The sequence below is a fragment of the Lepidochelys kempii genome, chromosome 4, assembly GCF_965140285.1.
Source record: "Lepidochelys kempii isolate rLepKem1 chromosome 4, rLepKem1.hap1, whole genome shotgun sequence".
Classification (NCBI taxonomy): Eukaryota; Metazoa; Chordata; order Testudines; family Cheloniidae; genus Lepidochelys; species Lepidochelys kempii.
In genome coordinates, this window is record NC_136383.1 from 137,134,766 (window position 1) to 137,154,300 (window position 19,535).

Here is a 19,535-nt window from a genome sequence, read left to right on the forward strand (position 1 = left end):
GGCTCGCTGGCGGGCGGGCGGGACTCGCTGTGGGGCGGGACTGGTGGGGCTCGCTGACTGGCGGGCGGGGGGCGGACTGGTGGGGCTCGCTGACTGGCGGGCGGGGGGCGGGACTCGCTGTGGGGCGGGACTGGTGGGGCTCGCTGTCTGGCGGGCGGGACTCGCTGTGGGGCGGGACTGGTGGGGCTCGCTGGCGGGCGGGACTCGCTGTGGGGCGGGACCGGCGGGCGGGACTCGCTGACTGGCGGGCGGGACTCGCTGTGGGGCGGGACTGGTGGGGCTCGCTGACTGGCGGGCGGGGGGCGGACTGGTGGGGCTCGCTGGCGGGCGGGCGGGACTCGCTGTGGGGCGGGACTGGTGGGGCTCGCTGTCTGGCGGGCGGGGGGCGGACTCGTGGGGCTCGCTGGCGGGGCTCGCTGACTGGCGGGTGGCAGGGAGAGCACTGGTAGGGCTCACTTGTCCGATATCTGCTGTCCAAGTCCATATACAGCACCCATCGCTGTGGGGTGGAGCAGTGATACCTGGGCCAAGGTGGGGGAATGGTGCTGGTGAACAAGGAGCGGGTAGATGGGTTCCCCAGGGACCTGGAGTGCAGCGAGAGGGAGGGAAATGGGCCAGACTAGAGGGTCTGATGGTGGAGGGTCATCGGCAGAGGGGCACCCATTCCCTGTCTGCATTAGAGAAATTTCCACTGGATTAAGCTGTGTTGGTGTGAGCCTGCTTTACATCAGCGTAGCACTTCCTCATTCGGGGCTTACACCAGTGCAGTTACCATGACAGCGACTCAAATTCAGCCTAGATGGGATTTGAAGGGTTTAAAAATGTCAAATGTGCATACAGCAAAATTAATGGGGGAGTGGGGTTTGAGGCAGTGAGACGGGCTGGGGCAGCTGCTGTAGTTGTGAAGCTAGTAAAATGCTGTGCAGAGATGGCAGGTGGTAGTCAAGGGCCGAGTGGGAGCAGAGCAGGCTGGATAATCGGAAAGAGAAGCAATAGCGATCGCCTCATTAAAATCACATTTGTAAAAAACAAAACCAGCATCCAGGGTCTTATTACTGCAACCCTTGCCCTCCTTTCCCTCCTCATTGAGTGAAAGCAACAAACATTGCGTCTACCCCCAGTCCTGCAGGTACCTGTGCAGCTTTATGACTGTTGGGAGCAGCTCTATTGTAGGGAATGGGGCTACACATTTTAAGTAAAGGCACCCTGGTGTAAGCAAACCTTATTGAATTAAACTCGCAGTCCCCTCTTTGAATGGTTAGGCTCGGAGGGGGAAACTGAGGCACACAGTGCAATGCCTTGGTCAAGGTCACACAGCCTGTCTATAGCAGAGGCTGAAGTAAAACCCCACCTGACACCCAGGCCTGTGAAGCAGCCACAGCCCTCTCCTGGGAATATGCAACGAGACACTCACTCTTCTTTTCAGGAAGCGGAGTGGGTGGAAAAGGAGGAATTTGCTTCCAGTTATTTTGCTGCTGATCTTGCTGAAAAATCTCCTGCTAATTTCAGTGGGGGCTGAATTTGTGAGCCTGGGATTAAATTATTTTTTTGCTTCCTCTCTACTAGGAACCAGTCGGTAATTTCAACCCTCTTGTAGCCAGCAGTGGATTGACTGAAACCTTCACCAATGAGATCAGCAGCTGCTTGAGCTCACCAGTGAGTGGAAACTAGAGGCAGAGCTCTGCTCTCTTGCCAGTTTGAGACTTCTACAGTAAGAGGTGCATTTGGGAGCTGCGGGGAAGTTGGTGCACTGGCAGATGGCTGCACTACTTGGCACTGGCAGCTGGTTGCGTTTGGTGCTCTCTCTCTGCGCCTGGCCTTTTGTTGATGGTGAGTACTGGCCACTCGGGGGCTGGAGGGTGCCCCAGTGCTTGCATTGGGTCGGCACCTTTTCCAGTAAGCTTGCAAAGCTGGACTGTGCTGACCTGACAAGAAAGCATTTAATATGCACATTGAGCTGCCTGTTCAAAGTCTTGTGCTCTGATGCAGCAGCTAGCCTTGTGCTCAGATACTCTGTTGGCCTTAAATAAAGGCATGGGGAGGGGGTTAAAAAAAATCTTCTTGAGTGCTTCCCTTTGGGGTGAATTTGTGATTATTATTCTTTGTATTCTCCTCGCTCTGCTTTATTTGCTGTCGTGGAGACCTGCCAAACCTGTCAGGTTTTTAGTCTATTTATAAATTCCCATTTTCACTTCTATATTCTGCAAAGCAGTGGCAATCCGGCTCAGGAGGATCTCTCGGCACATGATCCAGGGTTTCTGAATGCCTTGTGCTTTTAATTTTTTTCCCCTGTGTCTTGGCTTTGAAAGCAGTGAGCGAGCCAAAGAAAAATATAATGCAACATCCTCTTGCCCTGAGATGTGATCCCTGCAGGTCACAGCTGAGGTGGGAGAATCTTGCACTGCTGCTGCCTTTGTTTGGGGGCTAGAGGGAAGAGTTTTGTCCATTAGAGCACCGTTAATCAGCCCCAAAACTCACGCAAAGAGATTTGGAAAGGAAGATGGAGGGAATGCAGGATTGAGGGGCAGCCAGCAGGTAAATAAGGGGAGACTACAGCAGTTAAAAAATTGAGAAAGCAAAGGAGAAGATCCCAGAGGGGCGGTTGCTCCGCTGGATTCTAGAAACTACCTTTGTTCAGTTTGGAGGCACTTTCCAAAGGGCTAGCAGCCTGTTTTTATGTCACACTGTGGAGGAGTCTTGTGATGGGTCCAAAGCTGCTCGCACAAATTCATTTTCTGGCCGCGGCTGGGGGATTTGGTTAGTGTTGCTTAGTTCATGGAAGGTTAGCAGAAGTGCTGCTGCAGGATGTCAGAATGCTCTCAACAGTACAGAGGGTTAGGGCTCCAGCTGGACAGGTGCTGAACACTGACCGCTCCTGTTGATGTAGGCAAGAGCTGTGGGTGCTCAGCACCTCTCAGGATAAGGCCCTTATTTGTCATTCACCCTTGTACCCTCCCATCCCGTCCTCTGAACACTGTAGTAATTAACAACTCCCACTGACAAGGCACTTTATATCCAAGGATCTCGGAGCGCTTTAAGCCTCATGGTGCCCTTGAGAGGCAGGTTAATAAGGATCATTTCCCAGATTGTACAGATGGGGAAACTGAGGCACAGAACAATGAAGCGACGTGCCCGAGGACTCGCAGCCAGTTAGTGGCAAAGCCAGGAATAGAACCCACATCCCCAGGCTCCCCTGCTCCAGCCGCTAGACACCTCCCCGCTAAGTGACACTGCAACCCTCAAGAGGTGTCTGTGGTTGCAAGGGAAGGGGGTTTCCGTAGTGCTAGCATCAGTGCGTCCATGTGGATCAGTCTTCTGGGCTGCTAGAGCAGTTTGACCCTTTGGGGCTTTTGTCAATGTCTTTTTTCATTCACTTCAGCCTCTCACAAAGAGATCACAACCAAGCCCAGGTGTGGTGGGCTAAAGCTGTCCTCTCCTTTTAATTTAGATGGTGAATTGGATTGCTAGAGCATATTCTATGCTTCACCTGCATTAACCGCGCCTCCCAACTCCCTTGTGCCATGGTCAAGTGTTATTCCCATTTACTATTGGAGGGGAAACTGAGGCAGAGAAAGGGTAAGGGCAGTGTGTTTGAAAAGGGACTGGTGATTTTTGGGCACCCAACTTGACACACCTCCAGGGTCCTGATGTCCACTGGTGCTAAGCACCAGCAGCTCCATTGACTTCATCTGGAGCTGTGGGTGCTCAAGGAACTTGGGAAATCCGGCCCAGGGTGCCTCAAACTGCAAAAATTGGGGGTACCCAGAAGTCAATGGATGTCGGTGAAAATGCTGGTCTAAGTGAGCCTCCCAGGATCACACAGGGTGTCAGTGCAACAGAACCCACGTGTCCCGCTGCCCATGCTCCTGCTGTAACTGCTAGCCAGCACTCCCTTCCCAAGATGTAAAAGAGCCATCCTGAGTCTTCAAAGCCTCTTTCAGGAAGTGCTGATTCAAACTACAGGTGAAGGGGCCATCTCAGTGGGAGACCATCACCCCTGCCCTGGCTCAGTTGGAGCAGAGAAAAAGAGGACACACCTTTAAGAGGCTCTCAGGAGATCCAGCATAACTCTGACAGCTTCTGTGCCATAGCAAATTCAGCATTAAGCTTTCCACCCACTGCTTGTCAATGGGTCCCTAATTGCTTCCGTGGGAAATAAGTGGCTCCAGAATTAGTCGCGGAGGCAGGACATTTGGAGCTCTTAATTAAAGCACTTCTATGGCAGCGCCTTGGGATTCAGCTAATGATCGTTGTGCATCTGCTGTGCCCGGAACGCAGCCGTGTTAAGCCTGCTGGAGTTTTGCGGACCATTTTGTCAGGTGGCATGTGTTAGGCACTGAAAAAGGGACCTCATCGCGCCAGGATTGGGAGCACTTTGTCCTGACTGGCCAGGTAGCCATTCCCCAACCCTTTTATTAGGGGTACTGTTACAAAGCCTGTTTGTTTGGAGGCGACGTAATACACATGGGACATTTGCAGGAGCAGAATTGGCACCAAGCATTGTTCCAGAGAGTGGCATCAATAGATCTTTTCATGATCCTGAATGCAATCATAGCTTCTGTGGGGCAGCCTTCGCTGGGGTATGGCATTGAGGTGGCTTAAGAAAATTATGGAGAAGGGGTTGGAAAAAGGGCCCGTGATGTATTTTCACAAGCACCGGGGTGTACGTGCAGGTGTCCTGGCCAAATTACACCAGGAGTCATTTCAATTCTGCCTCCCTGAAACATCCCTTGTGATTTCAGTGGAATGCCATATGCTTGGCTTCCTGCTCTAAACAGTTACGCAGCATTGCTGTGCGCTGTTGAACAGCTCCCTCCGCACACACGCACACCAGAACTGGCTGCATCAGAGTGGCAGGTGAATTGTGCCTTGTATATTCAGCCGCTATTAGATGAAAGGTGCTGTATAGATGAAATGTTATATAACCTGTTGCTTCTCTCATCCCCATTGAGAAGAGCTATTTTCACAGCAGCGTGATTGTGAATTTAGTTTTAAATATCACCAAGGAATTTCCCAAGAGCTTTTCCATTTTCCCCCCTTGTCTATTTTTTGTCTTTTTAAATACGCAGGGTTACGCATCCATGAATATTTATATTTCCAAGTGCTGAGTCCCAGAGATATCCGCTACATCTTCACTGCTACTCCGGCCAAAGATTTTGGAGGCGTGTTTGTAAGTATGACGATCAGATATGTATTAGACCTTTCATTTCTAGATTTTTCTCAACAGCAACTAGTGGATTTGAAACCTGATCTTCATGTGGTCGTTTCTTACATTTGTTGCCCCTTAGAAACAGCGGGCCAGATTCTGAGTTCAGTTACATCAGTGTCAATTATTGAAACTGGTGGGGTTGCTCTGATTTACACTCCTGTAAGAGAGCTCCGAGTCTGGCCCGAAGTGTGCAGATTGAACTTTGGAATTTGCCAAGGAATTCTGATGAAGCTACTCCAAAATCTCTGTGATCCATTTACCTTCCCTTGGGAACACTGCAGTTCCTGCTCAATCTGGGACATGCAAAACAAATGAGTTCCTATGTTAACATGGTCCGAAAAGCAGATCCATGTGTAAGAAAAATGCTGGAACTGCTTAAGAAGTTATTTCTGCGAGATAGATTGGGGTGTGGGTGGCCAGGAATCTATCCAGCCTTGTGCAGTTCAGTCTCTGTGTGATTTTGCCTGGGAGAGATTTGGGAGGGTATCAGTGCTATGCTGTGTGAGCTGCTCTCCCTGTCTGCCTAATCTTGTGTGAGATGCCTGGCCCGTAACTGACTGGCTAAGTGCCAGAATTATAAATTGTTGTTATACTAACTGCAGAGACATCTGTGCAAGCAATTTGCATTTCTGAAATCCCTCATAGATGCAGATGACCTATTACAAATCTCCAACAAGCAATTACCAGTGCTACCTATGTACTAGTTAGTAGTAACACATTTTAGCCTCAAAGTGTCTTGCAAATGTTAACTGTATAACCATCACAACACCACTGCAAGGTAGGTAGATATTTTTAATCCCCATTTTACAGACTGGGGAAACTGAGGCAGGCGACTTAAGTGATTTGCCGAAGACCACACAGCAGGACAGTGTTAGAGGCAGGCTTTAATTTCAAGAGTTCGTGGCTCCTAGGCCGATGCTCAGTCCATGAGATCACAAGTTTCTAGCTCCAAGTCCTGTGATTAGACCCTACCTCTGAGCTTCTAGGCCCAGATCCTGAAAGCTATTTAGGCTCCTAACTTCCATTTAAATCAATGAGCATTAGGAGCATAATTACTTTTGAAGATCTGGACCCTAGATTCTCTTTATACTAGAACAAAGGGATACTGCCGTATGTTGCCATTTCTCCACCATCAGCAGGGCGTCCAGCGTGGCATGGTAGAGAATGCCTCTTGTGGGATTCGGCTGAGATAAGGCCGAGGGCCTCATTCACCATTGCCCTGCACCTGGTGTGGTGCCAAGCGTGTGAGATGCTGCCGTGCTCATCTTGTCGCCGCTTTGCACAGGGCCATGGAGAATCAGGTCCAAAAGAAAGTAAGCCAGCATAGAGCAAGGATGGGCAGCTGGCAGAGTGACCCGGGCAGCTGGCAGAGTGACCCAAGCAGCCTCTGAGGGGCCGCACTGTACACAACTCCGATGGACTGACAAGCCAGCAGTGCCTGTCCACTCTGCAAACTGTGATTCAGTGACCTGCACAAATGGGACCTTGGCCCTGTAATAAAAAAAGGAGGTGAGGGGGGATGAGTTCAGTAAGAAACACGTGAACAGACCTGCCTGAAGCTGCAGGCTGGGCAAATCCAGCAAGAGGCATTTCTCTACCATGCACAGCATCTGGGACAGCCCTCACAGGCCAGGGAGATCAAAGACAGGGAGCTACATTATCTGGTTATGGACACGTACACCATGAACATGAGTTCACGGTGAGACACTCACGTCCAATCCTGGATCCCTAAGAACAACTGCAGGAAGGACCTGCCTTAGACAGGACCTCCCTGTAATTCCCTGCCTGGTCTCCCACAGGACTAATGAAACTGTGAGCCTCCCACACTGGAGCTGAACCACACGCAGCAAGGAGAGGGAGTGCCATCCAGGGCTTAGAGCCCAGAACTGCAAGTCAAGAGACCTAAGTACTGTTCCCTGCTCTGCCACGGACTCACTGTGTGTCTCTGGGCGTGTGATGGAACTGCTCTGTGCCTCAGTTTCCCCATCTGTAAAATGAGGGTAATAAGCATTGCCTACCTGCCATGGTTGTGGGGGTTGAGGAATAGTTGGCAGAAAGGTGCAATGGCAAGGAAGAGGAAAGAGGAAGTACTAGCTAATACATTGTACTCAAACTCCTCTGATAGCTCCATGAGGTTTTGCAGGGTTTAATATTAGACCCTTAGGTGCTATAGACCTGCAAAGTATATAGGAGTCTAGCAATAACAAGGCTAGATCTGACTGTCTTTGTAGTTTTCTTCGGTTTAGTTAGGGCAGGAGGGTGAGAACTGTTGTATGAAGCTGGCCTTAACCAGAACAAAGAGAGCCTGTTGCTGCAGACCCCAGAATAGATCTAAGTTAGCAAACCTAGCTGCTCCCCCTGCCCCAAGTGTTGCCCCCTGCCGTTACTCCCAGTCTGCTTCTTTCCTTTCCTCTCCGAGAACACAAGATATGAGCAGATACACCTGGTCCCGGCAGACCCTCCAGAGGCATGCGGGGAGCTAAACAATGGAGTCTTCATCCAAGATCAGATCGCCCTGGTGGAGCGTGGGTAGGTTTGATGACAGATCTGTTTTACCGATGGAGGGGGGGAGCTATTTATAGTGTGATTCTAGAACAGTGGCGTGCAGGGCGTGGGCGGGTTGGTTTTTTTCCACCAACGAGATCGGGCGAATGAAATCTGGCACGTCGCAGAGCACCTGCCTGGGGAACGGTCCCGTGGAGATTTTGGCTCCTGTTCATTTTTATCATAGTCCTCTGACAGCAGAGGCTCCTCTGCCTGGAGAATATTACTGAGGTATTACTGTACTGCTGGCATTATTGCTACGTAGCTATGCCAGTAAAGCTCCTCGTGGGGACAGTCTTCTCCTGGGATGGTGAGTCCACCTGGGGAGCTGTGTACGCTGGTCGTTTTTTCCTTGTAGACAAAACCTGAAACGTGATTAGTCTCCCGTCCCCTGTTACTTTCTAGTCTGACAAAACTGACTCCATCGTCAGCTTTCCCCTCTGCCGTATGTCTGTACAGAGAGGTCCCGGAAGGAAGGCAGCTACTGCTGTTTAATATAAAGGAAACAGGCCAGTCATGTACTCCTTCCCCAGGGAATCCTCTGACAGCTCTGAGGTTCATCTTGGGCAGTGTTTGGGGCATCACCCTTTCTCATGAGACATTTAGGGGGCTGTGGAAGGGGCCCAGGTGAGCCTCCCAGCCCCACAGACGAGGGGGTGGGTCTGCTGAAAAGGAAACCTCCCAGCTCAATCGGAGCTGGAGACGTCTGGCATGGGACTGCTGTCGCTTACTCAATAGCAGACGCTGAGGGGACTAATGTAGCTTCAGGAATTGTTAATGCCCTCCTGGATTTCCTCGAGGAAACTGAGCAGGGAACAATGCTGCCCCCCAACTCCACTCCTCCCGGGCCCTGCTGCCAAGGTCCTGCCTCCTCGCAGTGGGCCCAGTGCTGCAAGGCATCACGCTGGGGGAATTCAGCCCCACAGCGGCCTCTCTGCTCATGCAGAATCTTAGCTCCGGCATTCTGAGAGCAGCTATGTGGTCTAGCAGCCAGGAGCCTGGAGAGGCCCTACTCACTGAGACCATTTTCCTAAAGCATCCAGCTTTCCCCTGGCGATTGGGGCTTGGTTAGAGGAGGCTGAAGCCTCCTGGCTAATAACCACAGAACAGGTACAGTGTGGGCACTGCCAGGGCCAGCCAGCTCTACCCTGCCCACCACCGCCCCAGTTCCGAGTTGCAGGGATGCATTCCCAAGCAGAGAAGGGAAGGACCCATTCGGTCTTGGCCTCGCTGCTGAGACTTTGGGGGTCTGTCCACACTGCAGCCAGGCAGCTAGCAGCAGCTGCTGCGGCATGTCTGCTGTTTCTAGCTGGTTAGCTCACTCGAAGCCAGCTCGGCATGCCCACGCGTGCTGCAGTCACACCTCCGATTGTGTGTAGGTGGACTGTGCAAGGGCACTGATTATGCTGGATCAGCGGTTTTTGCGACAAGAGCACCTGCTCCGTGGGAGTGAGACCACCTGCTCCCTGCCCGCTGGTCAGCAAGCAGCTATCTCCCAGGCACTGTTAGCAAAGGAGTCTGCGCTCCCAAGCAGAAGCCAGCAGGGCTGTGCCAGTGGAGGATTGCCGGGCAAGTGTCAGTGTTAGGACAACGTCCCAGACAGGCCGGCGATCACAGCTGGTGCTGAGTGAAGGGGGCCAAGACAAGCCAGCAGAGTCGCTCACTTGCTCTTGCGGTGGAGTGTTACCCTACGAGCACTGGAGAGTGTAGCTGAGGTGCACTGAAGACCGAGAAAGTAAAAGAAGAGAATTAGGGGAGATGCTTTCATAGATCCCAAGTGCAGAAGGGACTGTAGTCTGTCCCTCTGCATAACACAGGCCAGAGACCTGCCCCACACGAATTCCTAGGGCAGAGCTTTTAGACTAATTTGATTTAAAACCAGCCAGTGACGGTGAATCCACCGTGACCCTTGGTAAGTTGTTCCAATGGTTAATTACTACATTTGCTCAGACAGTAATATTAATGAGGCCCGGTCCGAGCACAGGCCTGGAAGCCAGGTGCTGCAGAATCCTAAACCCAGCTCTGACACAGATTCCTTCTGCATCCTGGGGCAAATCACTGCACTGCTCTGCCTCAGTTTTCTCACCTGCTCCCTCACTGATGTTTCCTGGGTGTCGGGATAATGTTGGTGAAGCAAAGATAGAGAAGTGCCTATTATTATTATGAACAATAAAAATCCTATGGTTAAAATGGGCCATTCGCTTCCTATTCCCCCACTCAGACATAAGTGTGGCCCTTTTCACCCTTCACTTCTGCGGGTGGCGATTGTATGAAGCACACGAAGCGCGTCAGCTGGGAAGGGGTGATGTCTTTGAAGGGGGAGACATAGGCATTGCGCTGTGCAGACAGCTGGCCGAGCGGGTCTCTGAGACACAGTGTTATGTTCTGCCGCAGGGGTTGTTCCTTCTTGTCGAAGACGCGCGTCGTCCAGGAGCACGGCGGGAGGGCAGTGATTATCGCCGATAATGCGTACGACAACGACAGCTTCTACGTCGAAATGATCCAGGACAGCACAAGGCTGACGGCGGACATTCCTGCTCTCTTCCTCCTGGGCAGGGATGGGTAGGTGCCTTTCCCCAACATGCACACACACCTGTATCTTCACAGATTGTGCCGCCCCGTTGTACCATGCAGCCCCATTGAAGTCAGTCTGGTTGTGTGGATGAAATGAAGGATCGCACTGGCACCTTTGTTTCCGGCACCTCAGATGTTCTCCAGATCTTTAATGTCCATGGGCTCTGGCCAGCCATGGAGAGGGAAGTGCTCCCTTTATCGGCAGCATGTTAATGTAGAATAAATGATAAAGCTAGCACTTACAGCAGAGATCATAAACTGCAGGCCATAGCCTGTGTCTCTGCAGGGCTGGCCCAGTGCTGATGAGCCACCGTGGCCCTCCACTCAGCCATCCCTGTTCATCCAGCAAGCAAGAGGCATCTGCAATCACACTTGGCTGCCTGGCTTGATTCTTAAGCATGGAAATTGTTTAGGCAGCTTATGTGCAGCGCTCACTCTCCTGGCAAGTTGCCAGGGCAGCCGTCCGTCAGAAAGTTCCGGCTTCCCCTGTTGAAGGCCAGACTCTACAAGGTGCTGAGTATCCCATGGGAAGGGCTAAGTGACTTCACTTCCCTCCGAGATCAGTGGGAGCTAAGGGTGCTCAGCACCTCCCAGAATCAGGCCCTGTCAGTGAGACCCTTAGTGGAGTCAGTTGTATTTGTTCTGTGGGGTTGAGTTGGTCTTGACCTTGCACTCTTGGGTTGGCTCCAGAGCGCGTCTAAGGACTAAGCACCTCTTTCCTGATTCACTCCGTCAAGATGCGTGTGTGTGTGTGTCTAGGTACATGATCCGACGCTCCTTGGAACAGCACGGACTCCCTTGGGCCATCATCTCCATCCCTGTCAACGTTACCAGCATCCCAGCCTATGAAACGATGCAGCCTCCATGGACCTTCTGGTAGTGGGGAGAGAAAGGGAAGGTCTTGGAGCCTTCTGGATGGATTTGTTGAAGGGATTGGCCTTGAAGAACAGCCCCTGCCTGCCCCAAAACTCCACAATCCAAACTCACTGGGTGATTCCCACTGGAATTATTGTGTTGCAGCTGGTAGCCAGCTAAACTCCGACATCATCATATCATTCACCGTCACTGCCGGATGACTTCCTTAGTAACTATTTCCGGGCAGGGAGGCAGACGCCCCAGAGTCCGAGAGGCCAGAGCGTGCTAGAGAAGCATTTTGAGGAGCTGTCAGATAGCATTGCATTGCAAACAATGTCAGGTGTGCACGGCCAATCTCAAGCGAAATGGTAACGTGTGGATAAAGCGTAAAGAGGGGAAAGAGCAATGCACAGGGGATCATCCTGGGCTAACAGGACCCACCAGGTTGGCCAGAGGTTTATATTTTGTAGCTGAGTGGAGCCAGAAGTGTAAACTCAGGCAAGACGAGGGTGCCTGGAGGAGAGAGGAAGTGGCTCTGTGTGGGTTTGTCTTTTTCAGAGATGGGGCTCAGAAGAGAGAGATCCCTCCCATTGAAATCAATGGGAGTTAGGCACCTAAATCTCTGGGAGGATCTGGGCTCGGACTCCGTCACGTCAAAGGGAACGAGGCTGCTGGAGCCTGAGGCTGGGCTGGAGACAGCCCATAACCACAAGCGGATACAGGAACGTAAAGGTCCAAATCAACTGCATGGGCCAGATTCACCTCTGGCCTAAGCCAGCACAACCCCACTGGCTTCACCAGAGCACGAGCCTGACACGTTCCCTGGCAACTGCAAGGTGACGGGAGCCTCTAATACCTTATACTGTTCAAAGGCCTGATCCTGTTCCCTTCACTTCAGTCAGGTCCCAAGTCTTTGGATCTGGCCCTTGGACCATGATTCCCAGTGGAGGCAGGAGCGCAGCGGTTTAATGCGACGTGGGCGAAGCTAGCCCTGGATTTGGAATGTTTTGTGGCGGGCCAGAGCAGGGTGGGGCTGGCCAGGGCAGGAGGGTCGTAAAGTTCCCAGCTGGGTTCAGATCTTGACCCCTTTTACGCCCCTAATGCTGAGGTTGTTCCGAGCCAGGGTCTCAGCTCAGGCCCAGCTCTGCTTCTGACCCTTGGGAAGCTTTAACACGCGGCTGTTCTGAGTTAAGGCTTGGCCAGGTTCTAGGGGCTTGGGGCCGTACGCTAGAGGGCGTGGGGTCAGGGAGCCCCAAGGCTGCCTGGCTGATGCGGGGGCAGTGCTGGGTGTAGGACCAATCTAGACCAGTTTGGCTTTGCCCCTGGCTGGACCCCCTATGCCTTCCCCCAGCTAGCTCTGCCTCAGACATGAGGCCAGCAAGGGGGGAAGGGAGCAAAGAGGAATGAGCAGAGAGCTCAGTGCATGGAGGCTGTTTGGAGTGGGTTGGGGAGGATGTGGGCTGCTGGGGATGAGGAGAAGGAAGGAGCTATAATTAGCAACGGGGAGGATGGTGGAGGCCCTTGGGAATGGAGGAGGGAGATGGGGCAGCCTTAACTCTCCCCCCCCCGGCCCTGGAACCCAGTGTACATGACACTCCCATGGATCGGAGCCTTGTCATCGTCTCTTGAATGCTGCAGTCAGGATTCATTCGTGGCCACATGATTTGAAGCCCAGCCTTCTGCAAGATCCTGTAGCCCAGAGGCTGTTGCAGCAGAGGGAGCCCAGATCACTGGCATGTTCCAGGCTTGATGCACTGGGAAAGTCCCCATCAGACAGCAGGTTCCACTGACCCAGGACACACTCAGGCCCAGTGCTGCTTGCCCTGCACTCCTGTTAGCTGAAGGTGGCTGAATGGCACTAGGGCTGTGTGGGTCTTGGCCTGGTTCAGCCTGGCTGCAGCTTTCAGTTCCTCCATCGCTGTCACCCAGGCAGGGAGCGTGTGAACTGCAGCCCCACTCCCTGCTAACTTGTTCCTTCCATGCTGCTGCCGGCGCTGGGCAGGCAGATCCCACTAGATCATGCCCCCTCCAGCTCCCAGGACCTGTCTGACACCACAGCTGCCAGCTGGCGTTTGCCTTCATGCTGTCGGGGCTATATTCATTTGTAACATGAACCTCTTCTTTAATCTCTCTAATAAAGCCTGAAGCTCTCAGCCGTCTGGTTTCTTGACCTCCCATGAGTGGGTGTATAGAGATTTATAACTGGGCAAAATAACATCAATTGAGGCACGTTTGGAGCTGTGACAATGCAAGGCTCCGTGCTTAGGTCGTTCCAGATTTGCTCGACAGGGCTGGGGAAGGAATGGCTGCTGCTGAGATGTATTTTTTATGGGGAGTGCTGCATTTGTAGGGTCAGTGCCTGTTCCAGGGGCGGCTTTGCTCCGAGCCCAGAGGACCAAAAGGTCAGGAGAACAACCGTCCTCCCTGCCCTGCTCGCCCCAGCGCTGAGGCTTTAGGTGCCGACAGAGAAGGTGAACGAGCCACGGGTATGTCTAAGTTTACTGTCTCTTTGCTGTTAGCACAGTGATTTGCTTTCGCACACCCTTCACCACGAGAGTCACAGAGTTGTGTGCAACTTTCCACCAACAGGGTGTGATGTCAGGGCTGGACTGGCAGGAACGAAGGCCAGGCAGGGCTGGGTCACAGCGGCAGTAGTGTGTCCTTCACCCAGCACTCAGCCCCACCCCTCTCCTGGAAGGGCCGACTCTGGGATAAGGGGAGGACGTGTCTGTTCCACAGCTGCGGGTAAGAACCCTGATGTGGTCAGCTGGCCACTTGGAACTGGAATAAGATAATCAATTGCTTTCACAAAGCCCACCAACCATCAGATGGCAACTTCCAGTCACTACTAGCCTGGGCTTGCTTTAAACTAGACCATCCCTGACAGGTGTCTCTCTAACCTGTTCTTACCTAAATCACCCCTGCTGCAGATAAAGCTGATTACTTCCTGCCCTAGCATCACAAGGGCCCTAACAAATTCATGCCGTGAAAAACGCATCACAGACCGTGAAATCTGGTCTCCCCCGTGAAATCTGGCTATGGTAGGGGGGTCACTGTATTGCCACCCTTACTCCTAGGTTGCCTTTAGAGCTGGGTGGCTGCTGGCCGGGTGGCCAGCTCTGAAGGCAGCGCTGCCATTCGCACCAGCGCAGAACTAAGGATGGCAATACCATGGCTCCCCTATAATAGCCTTGCGACCCTTCCCTTTTGGATCAGGACCCCCACGGTTCTGACACTGTGACATTTCAGATTTTAAAATCTGAAACTATGAAATTTAAGAGTTTTTAAAGCCTCTGACCGTATTTACCAAACCACTCGCAAACGTGGAGAACAAGTGATCACCATCCATGTTTAATTCAAAGAAACAGGCCCAGCCCCAGGTCTTACCACTATCATTTTATTGAGGTCACCGAAGGGCACGATGCCACAGGGATGGCAGTGGGACGGGTGACAAGGACCAGGTGCAGCGCTTTATGGGCTGATATCGTTGGAGAGGGAGGATGTGCCCATCTTGGCTTCGCAAGTTCCCCTAGATCTTACCACCAAAAGGACAGACTGAAACGGACAGAAGAAACAGTTCCACAAAGTTCAAATGCTGTGGGAAGCTTGCAGAGTCCAAATCAGCGGGGGTTATCGTGGTTTGATTTATTTTCATTCAGGTGGATACCAGCTCTCTCTTATCATGCATTATGTACAGACAGACACCATACCAACTGATTGAAAAGCTCTATTGACTTCAGTCTCACCACACCTGCATCAGTGTGAACACAGTGATTATAGAAGGTGGGGTGTGCAGTAGCCCCTCTCTATGGGGTAGGGTTGCCAACTCTCCCAGTTTCGCTGGGGGTCTCCTGGAATCGGGCTCTATCTCTTGGAGGCTACTAAAACCAAACTGGGAGATTTCAGGCCACTAAAAGTCCGGCAGCACAGCAGGGCCAAGGCAGGCTCCTTGCCTGCCCTGGCCCCGCGCCACTCCTGGAAGCGGCCAGCACGTCCCTGTGGTCCTGGGGGGCGGGAGGGGCAGGGAGTCTCCATGCACCGCCCCCACCCCCAAAGCTCCCATTGACTGGGAATGGCAGCCAATGGGAACTGTGGGGGTGGTGCCTGCAGGCGGGGGCAATGCAGCACCTCCTGCCCGCCACAGGGACGTACCAGCCGCAGCGCAGGGCCGGGGCAGGCAAGGAGCCTGCCTTAGCTCTATTGTGCTGCTAACTGGAAGCAGCCGGAGCCCTCACTCCCTCCTGCACCCCAAACCCCTGCCCCAGCCCTGAGCCCCCTCCTGCATCCAAACTCCCTCCCAGAGCCTGCACCCCTGCCCCAGCCCTGAGCCCCCTCCTGTACCCAAACTCCCTCCCAGAGCCCACACCCCCTCCTGCACTCCAACCTCCTGCCTCAGCCCTGAGCCCCCTCCTTTGTCCAAACTCCCCCCCAGAGCCTGCACCCCTGCCCCAGCCCTGAGCCCCCTCCTGTACCCAAACTCCCTCCCAGAGCCTGCACTCCAACCTCCTGCCTCAGCCCTGAGCCCCCTCCTTTATCCAAACTCCCCCCCAGAGCTTGCATCCTGTACCCCAACCCCCTTCCCCAATCCTGAACCCCCTCCTGTACCCAAACTCCCTCCCAGAGCCCACACCCCCTCCTGCACTCCAACCTCCTGCCTCAGCCCTGAGCCCCCTCCTTTGTCCAAACTCCCCCCCAGAGCCTGCACCCCTGCCCCAGCCCTGAGCCCCCTCCTGTACCCAAACTCCCTCCCAGAGCCTGCACGCCAACCTCCTGCCTCAGCCCTGAGCCCCCTCCTTTATCCAAACTCCCCCCCAGAGCTTGCATCCTGTACCCCAACCCCCTTCCCCAATCCTGAGCCCCCTCCTGTACCCAAACTCCCTGCCTCAGCCCTGAGCCGCCTCCTGCATCCAAACTCCCTCCCAGAGCCCGCACCCCTCCTGCACCTCAACCCCCTGCCCGGAGCCCCCTTCTGCATCCAAATTCCCTCCCAAAGCCTGCACCCCTCACCCATTCCCACAGCCCAACCTCCTGCCCCAGCACAGAGCCCCCTCCCACACCTTGAACCCCTCATTTCTGGCCCCACCCCAGAGTCCACACACACACCCCTGCCGGAGCCCTCACCCCCTCCTTCATCCCAACCCCCTGCCTCAGCCCGGTGAATGAGAGTGGGGGAGAGTGAGCAACGGAGGGAGGGGGGATGGAGTGAGCGGGGCTGGGCCTCAGGGCAGGGGCAGGGCAAGGCTGTGGGTTTGTGTGATTAGACGGTTGGCAACCCTAATCTGGAGACATGTCTGGCTACAGTCCACGGGGGAGGACGTCCCAAGCCCTGAACCAGGAACCTGCGAGGAGGGGGGCTGATGAGGCTCATTTACCCAAGGCCGTTTGTGACCGCAGGGAAGCTGTGCAGAGCGTGGATGTGACGGGGTAGGGTGAGGTGTAGGAGAATGGCACTAGAATTCTGCTTTGCCGTGAATCGAACAATGCAGAAAATAAAAGCCAGGTGGCCAAACTGGGCGCAGATTGCAGATGACCTCAGCAAGGGCAGCCCAGCCTGGCCCACCCGCTTTTCTGTTTCAAAAAGATTAGTGGCAGCTTCCATCAAAGGCAACTACTGTTAAACAGAGCTGCTTTGCACCCCACGCTACGGCGGTTTGCTGGGGCTCATCCAGCGAAGCACCAAAACCTCCCGCGCCAAATACTCCCCGTTTTGCAAGTGGACCCAACCCAACCCCAGGCTCGGCATTCAGGCTGTTTGGGAATCTGGATCCACGGTTTGTAGCACGCACTGATCTCTGCTTACGTGAGAATATACCGATCAAATGGCTTTGCCTACCTCTCCTGAAACAAGACTGCCACTCGCCCCGTCCCAAAAGGAACGTCGGGCTGTTGGTTACAAGCACAACAGTAAGAGGAGGTGGGCCTGCTTCCCAACTCTCTCTGAACTGAAACGCGTTAACTTAAAGCCTTAGGCGGAAAGCTCGTCGTAGGGAGATGGATGTTGGCAACTTTAAAACTCAAGGTTGGCCAACAAAATATCCAAGGCAGGGCTAGCCGCAGTGCTCTGGTTCTTCAGGACACCGGCAGGCAGGGTGTATACATTCGAAAGAGGAGGGATTATTTAGAGCTGAAGCATTGCACAGGAAACCCACACGCAAGGGAATTGTGCCCGGGCATGAGAACCAAGAAGTGAAACTGACCAATATAGTGACACCGCTCAAGCTGGCCTGCAAAAAGGAAGCCGCATAAATGGAGACAAGGCTTGGGGGGTGGTGGTTGTTAAATCTCCCATTTTACGTTTTGGTTTTTTTAAACACCTCATTCGTCACAGATAGGGCTTTCCTGCAATATCATTTTCATCTGGATAGTGTTGTCACTGTAATTCACATCTAGCCTGATCACTTTGGTTAGCAGGTCTTTGTTCAACCACAATTCCTTGCTCTCAAATGTAACATTTTTCTTCTACAGGTGGGACCTTGTTTGAGATCCTTGCACCATGTGGGTTTTTGGAAGACTGCTTTGCTCAAGCAATGTTCCGGAGCCATTGTAGGCCACGGTTTAACAGTCGGTCTACTCCATACCAGCGTACTCCCTTCATTCACTACAGTTCTATCATCACGGGCATTAGCACCACGTCAAATAAACATATTGCTGTATTGTTTCAAGCAAGATCAAAAATCAAAGTACAACTTCTTGTGCAGCAAGGGCTTAAGAAGGTGAAAACAAATTCTGATCTCAGCGACACCAGTGTGAATTTGGAGTAACTCCGAGGAAATCAGTGAAGCTATTCCAGATTTACACCACTGTAGGATTTGGCCTGTGATCTGCAGGCACCAAGTTTCTAGGTCAGTCTCCCAGCTCCAGGCCCGCAGAATGTAAAAGCCCTCAAAATGTGCTGTCACAAGGCTAAGATAGGTTCAACAGTCGTATTTCAAAGCTGCCTGCCTCGTAGAAGGCAGAGATATTTCTAAGCGGCTCAGTCTCTATTGCAGGGCAGGTCCTGCCCTCACAGGGGAACGGACTCCCGCATCGACTGGCATCTTCCCATCTCCGGCTCTGGTACTAGGCGGCCTGAACTCTCATCTGGATCCTTCGCCCTCCCCCCCGAGAGCTCCACGCTGCTCTGATAGGGTTTGATCTGAGAGGGGCTGAGCACTCGCAACACCCACTGGCCTGGAGAGGAGCTGTGGGCGCTGGGCACCGCTCAGACCCAGGCGGTCCCTTGGGGAGCTTACACTAGTGGGTCTAGAAGGAGCTGCCAGCTCCTTGCAGACTCAGCCTCCAGGGCTGGCTGAAGGTCACGTGATACTCCAGGACCCAGCCCTGCAGCCTTTGCACCCCTTGGAGGTCAGTGGGATAATACACACAAGGGAAGGCTGAGGATGGATCCCTCCAGCCACCCCCCAGACACAATAGAGTCGACTGTTTCTCCCTTCGCGCTCCAGGGCTGGGCTTGGCAAATCCACCTGGGGTGGGACCAGCCCCCCCTTCCTGGTCCTTTGCAGAAGAACCGGGGCCCAGGTTTTTAGAGGTATTTAGCCATTGCTGGGCTCAGCATTCCAATGCCTAGCTGATTCAGGAGCCTATGTCTCCTTGTTAAAAGGGATTTAGGCACCTAAGAGCCAAAACCGCACTGACAGTCAATAGGCTCCTAAGCGCCTAACTCCCTTCTGACAACGAGTTTTGCCGCTACAGTGCTGAGCAGAGGAATGCCTGCGGACCGTTATAACTGGCCCCAGGTGTCGAGCCCCCTGCGACAAGCTGGGTCAGGATTTCCCTTTGGGGTCCGTTCAGGAGCCCCTCACAGGCCAGCACCGCTGAGCCCGATGCCCCGGTGGGGCAGACAGACCTCCCCATGGTGAAACCCCCACAACAAAAGTACTAGGCCAACCCGCGACGGCAGCAGGAGCAGGAGCCCAAGGTAAGGAGTGTGAGACTCCACCAGCTGACTGTATCCACCCCCAGAGCTACTTAACCCTTCACCTGCTGGCACTAAGAGTATATATATCTACAACTCAAAATACTCAGCCCTGTCCAGACATGGAGCAGCTAATCCTCCCAACTCCCGCCCCGCCCCCCCGCAAGCTAGGAAAGTCTGATCATCCCCCCTCATTTTAATCTGAGAGCCAGCGAGAGTAAGTGACTTGCTCACACCGCAAGTCAGCGACAGAGCAAGGACTAGAACCCAGGAGTCCTGGCTCCCAGTCTTGTGCTGAGTCCATGAGACTACAACCTCTCTGCACAGCCACTGTCTCCACAGGGTTAAACCTCTGTTCTCCCCCCCTCCACAGCCCCGAGAAAGTCATGTGCCCAAATCCCCCCGGACTCCGCTCTCCAAGTTCTCAGATCACTTAGA

General features: G+C 53.4%; 1 protein-coding gene across 6 annotated transcripts; it reads left to right on the forward strand.

The window, feature by feature from the left end:
- The first annotated feature begins 399 nt into the window (after positions 1–399).
- Positions 400–17,855, forward strand: PRADC1 (protease associated domain containing 1). Of its 6 annotated transcripts, none has more exons than XM_073342993.1 (6): positions 404–1,129; positions 1,567–1,830; positions 5,070–5,170; positions 7,629–7,738; positions 10,148–10,315; positions 11,087–13,335. In XM_073342993.1, exons 2-6 carry the CDS (start codon positions 1,758–1,760, stop codon positions 11,205–11,207), a joined length of 573 nt encoding a protein of 190 aa, XP_073199094.1. In that variant the 5' UTR covers positions 404–1,129; positions 1,567–1,757; the 3' UTR covers positions 11,208–13,335. The 6 variants fall into 6 exon arrangements, with proteins under 6 accessions (XP_073199097.1, XP_073199098.1, XP_073199094.1 ...); XM_073342994.1 differs by having other exon boundaries at positions 404–531; XM_073342996.1 differs by having other exon boundaries at positions 400–1,830; positions 11,065–11,134.
- The last annotated feature ends 1,680 nt before the right edge of the window (positions 17,856–19,535 follow it).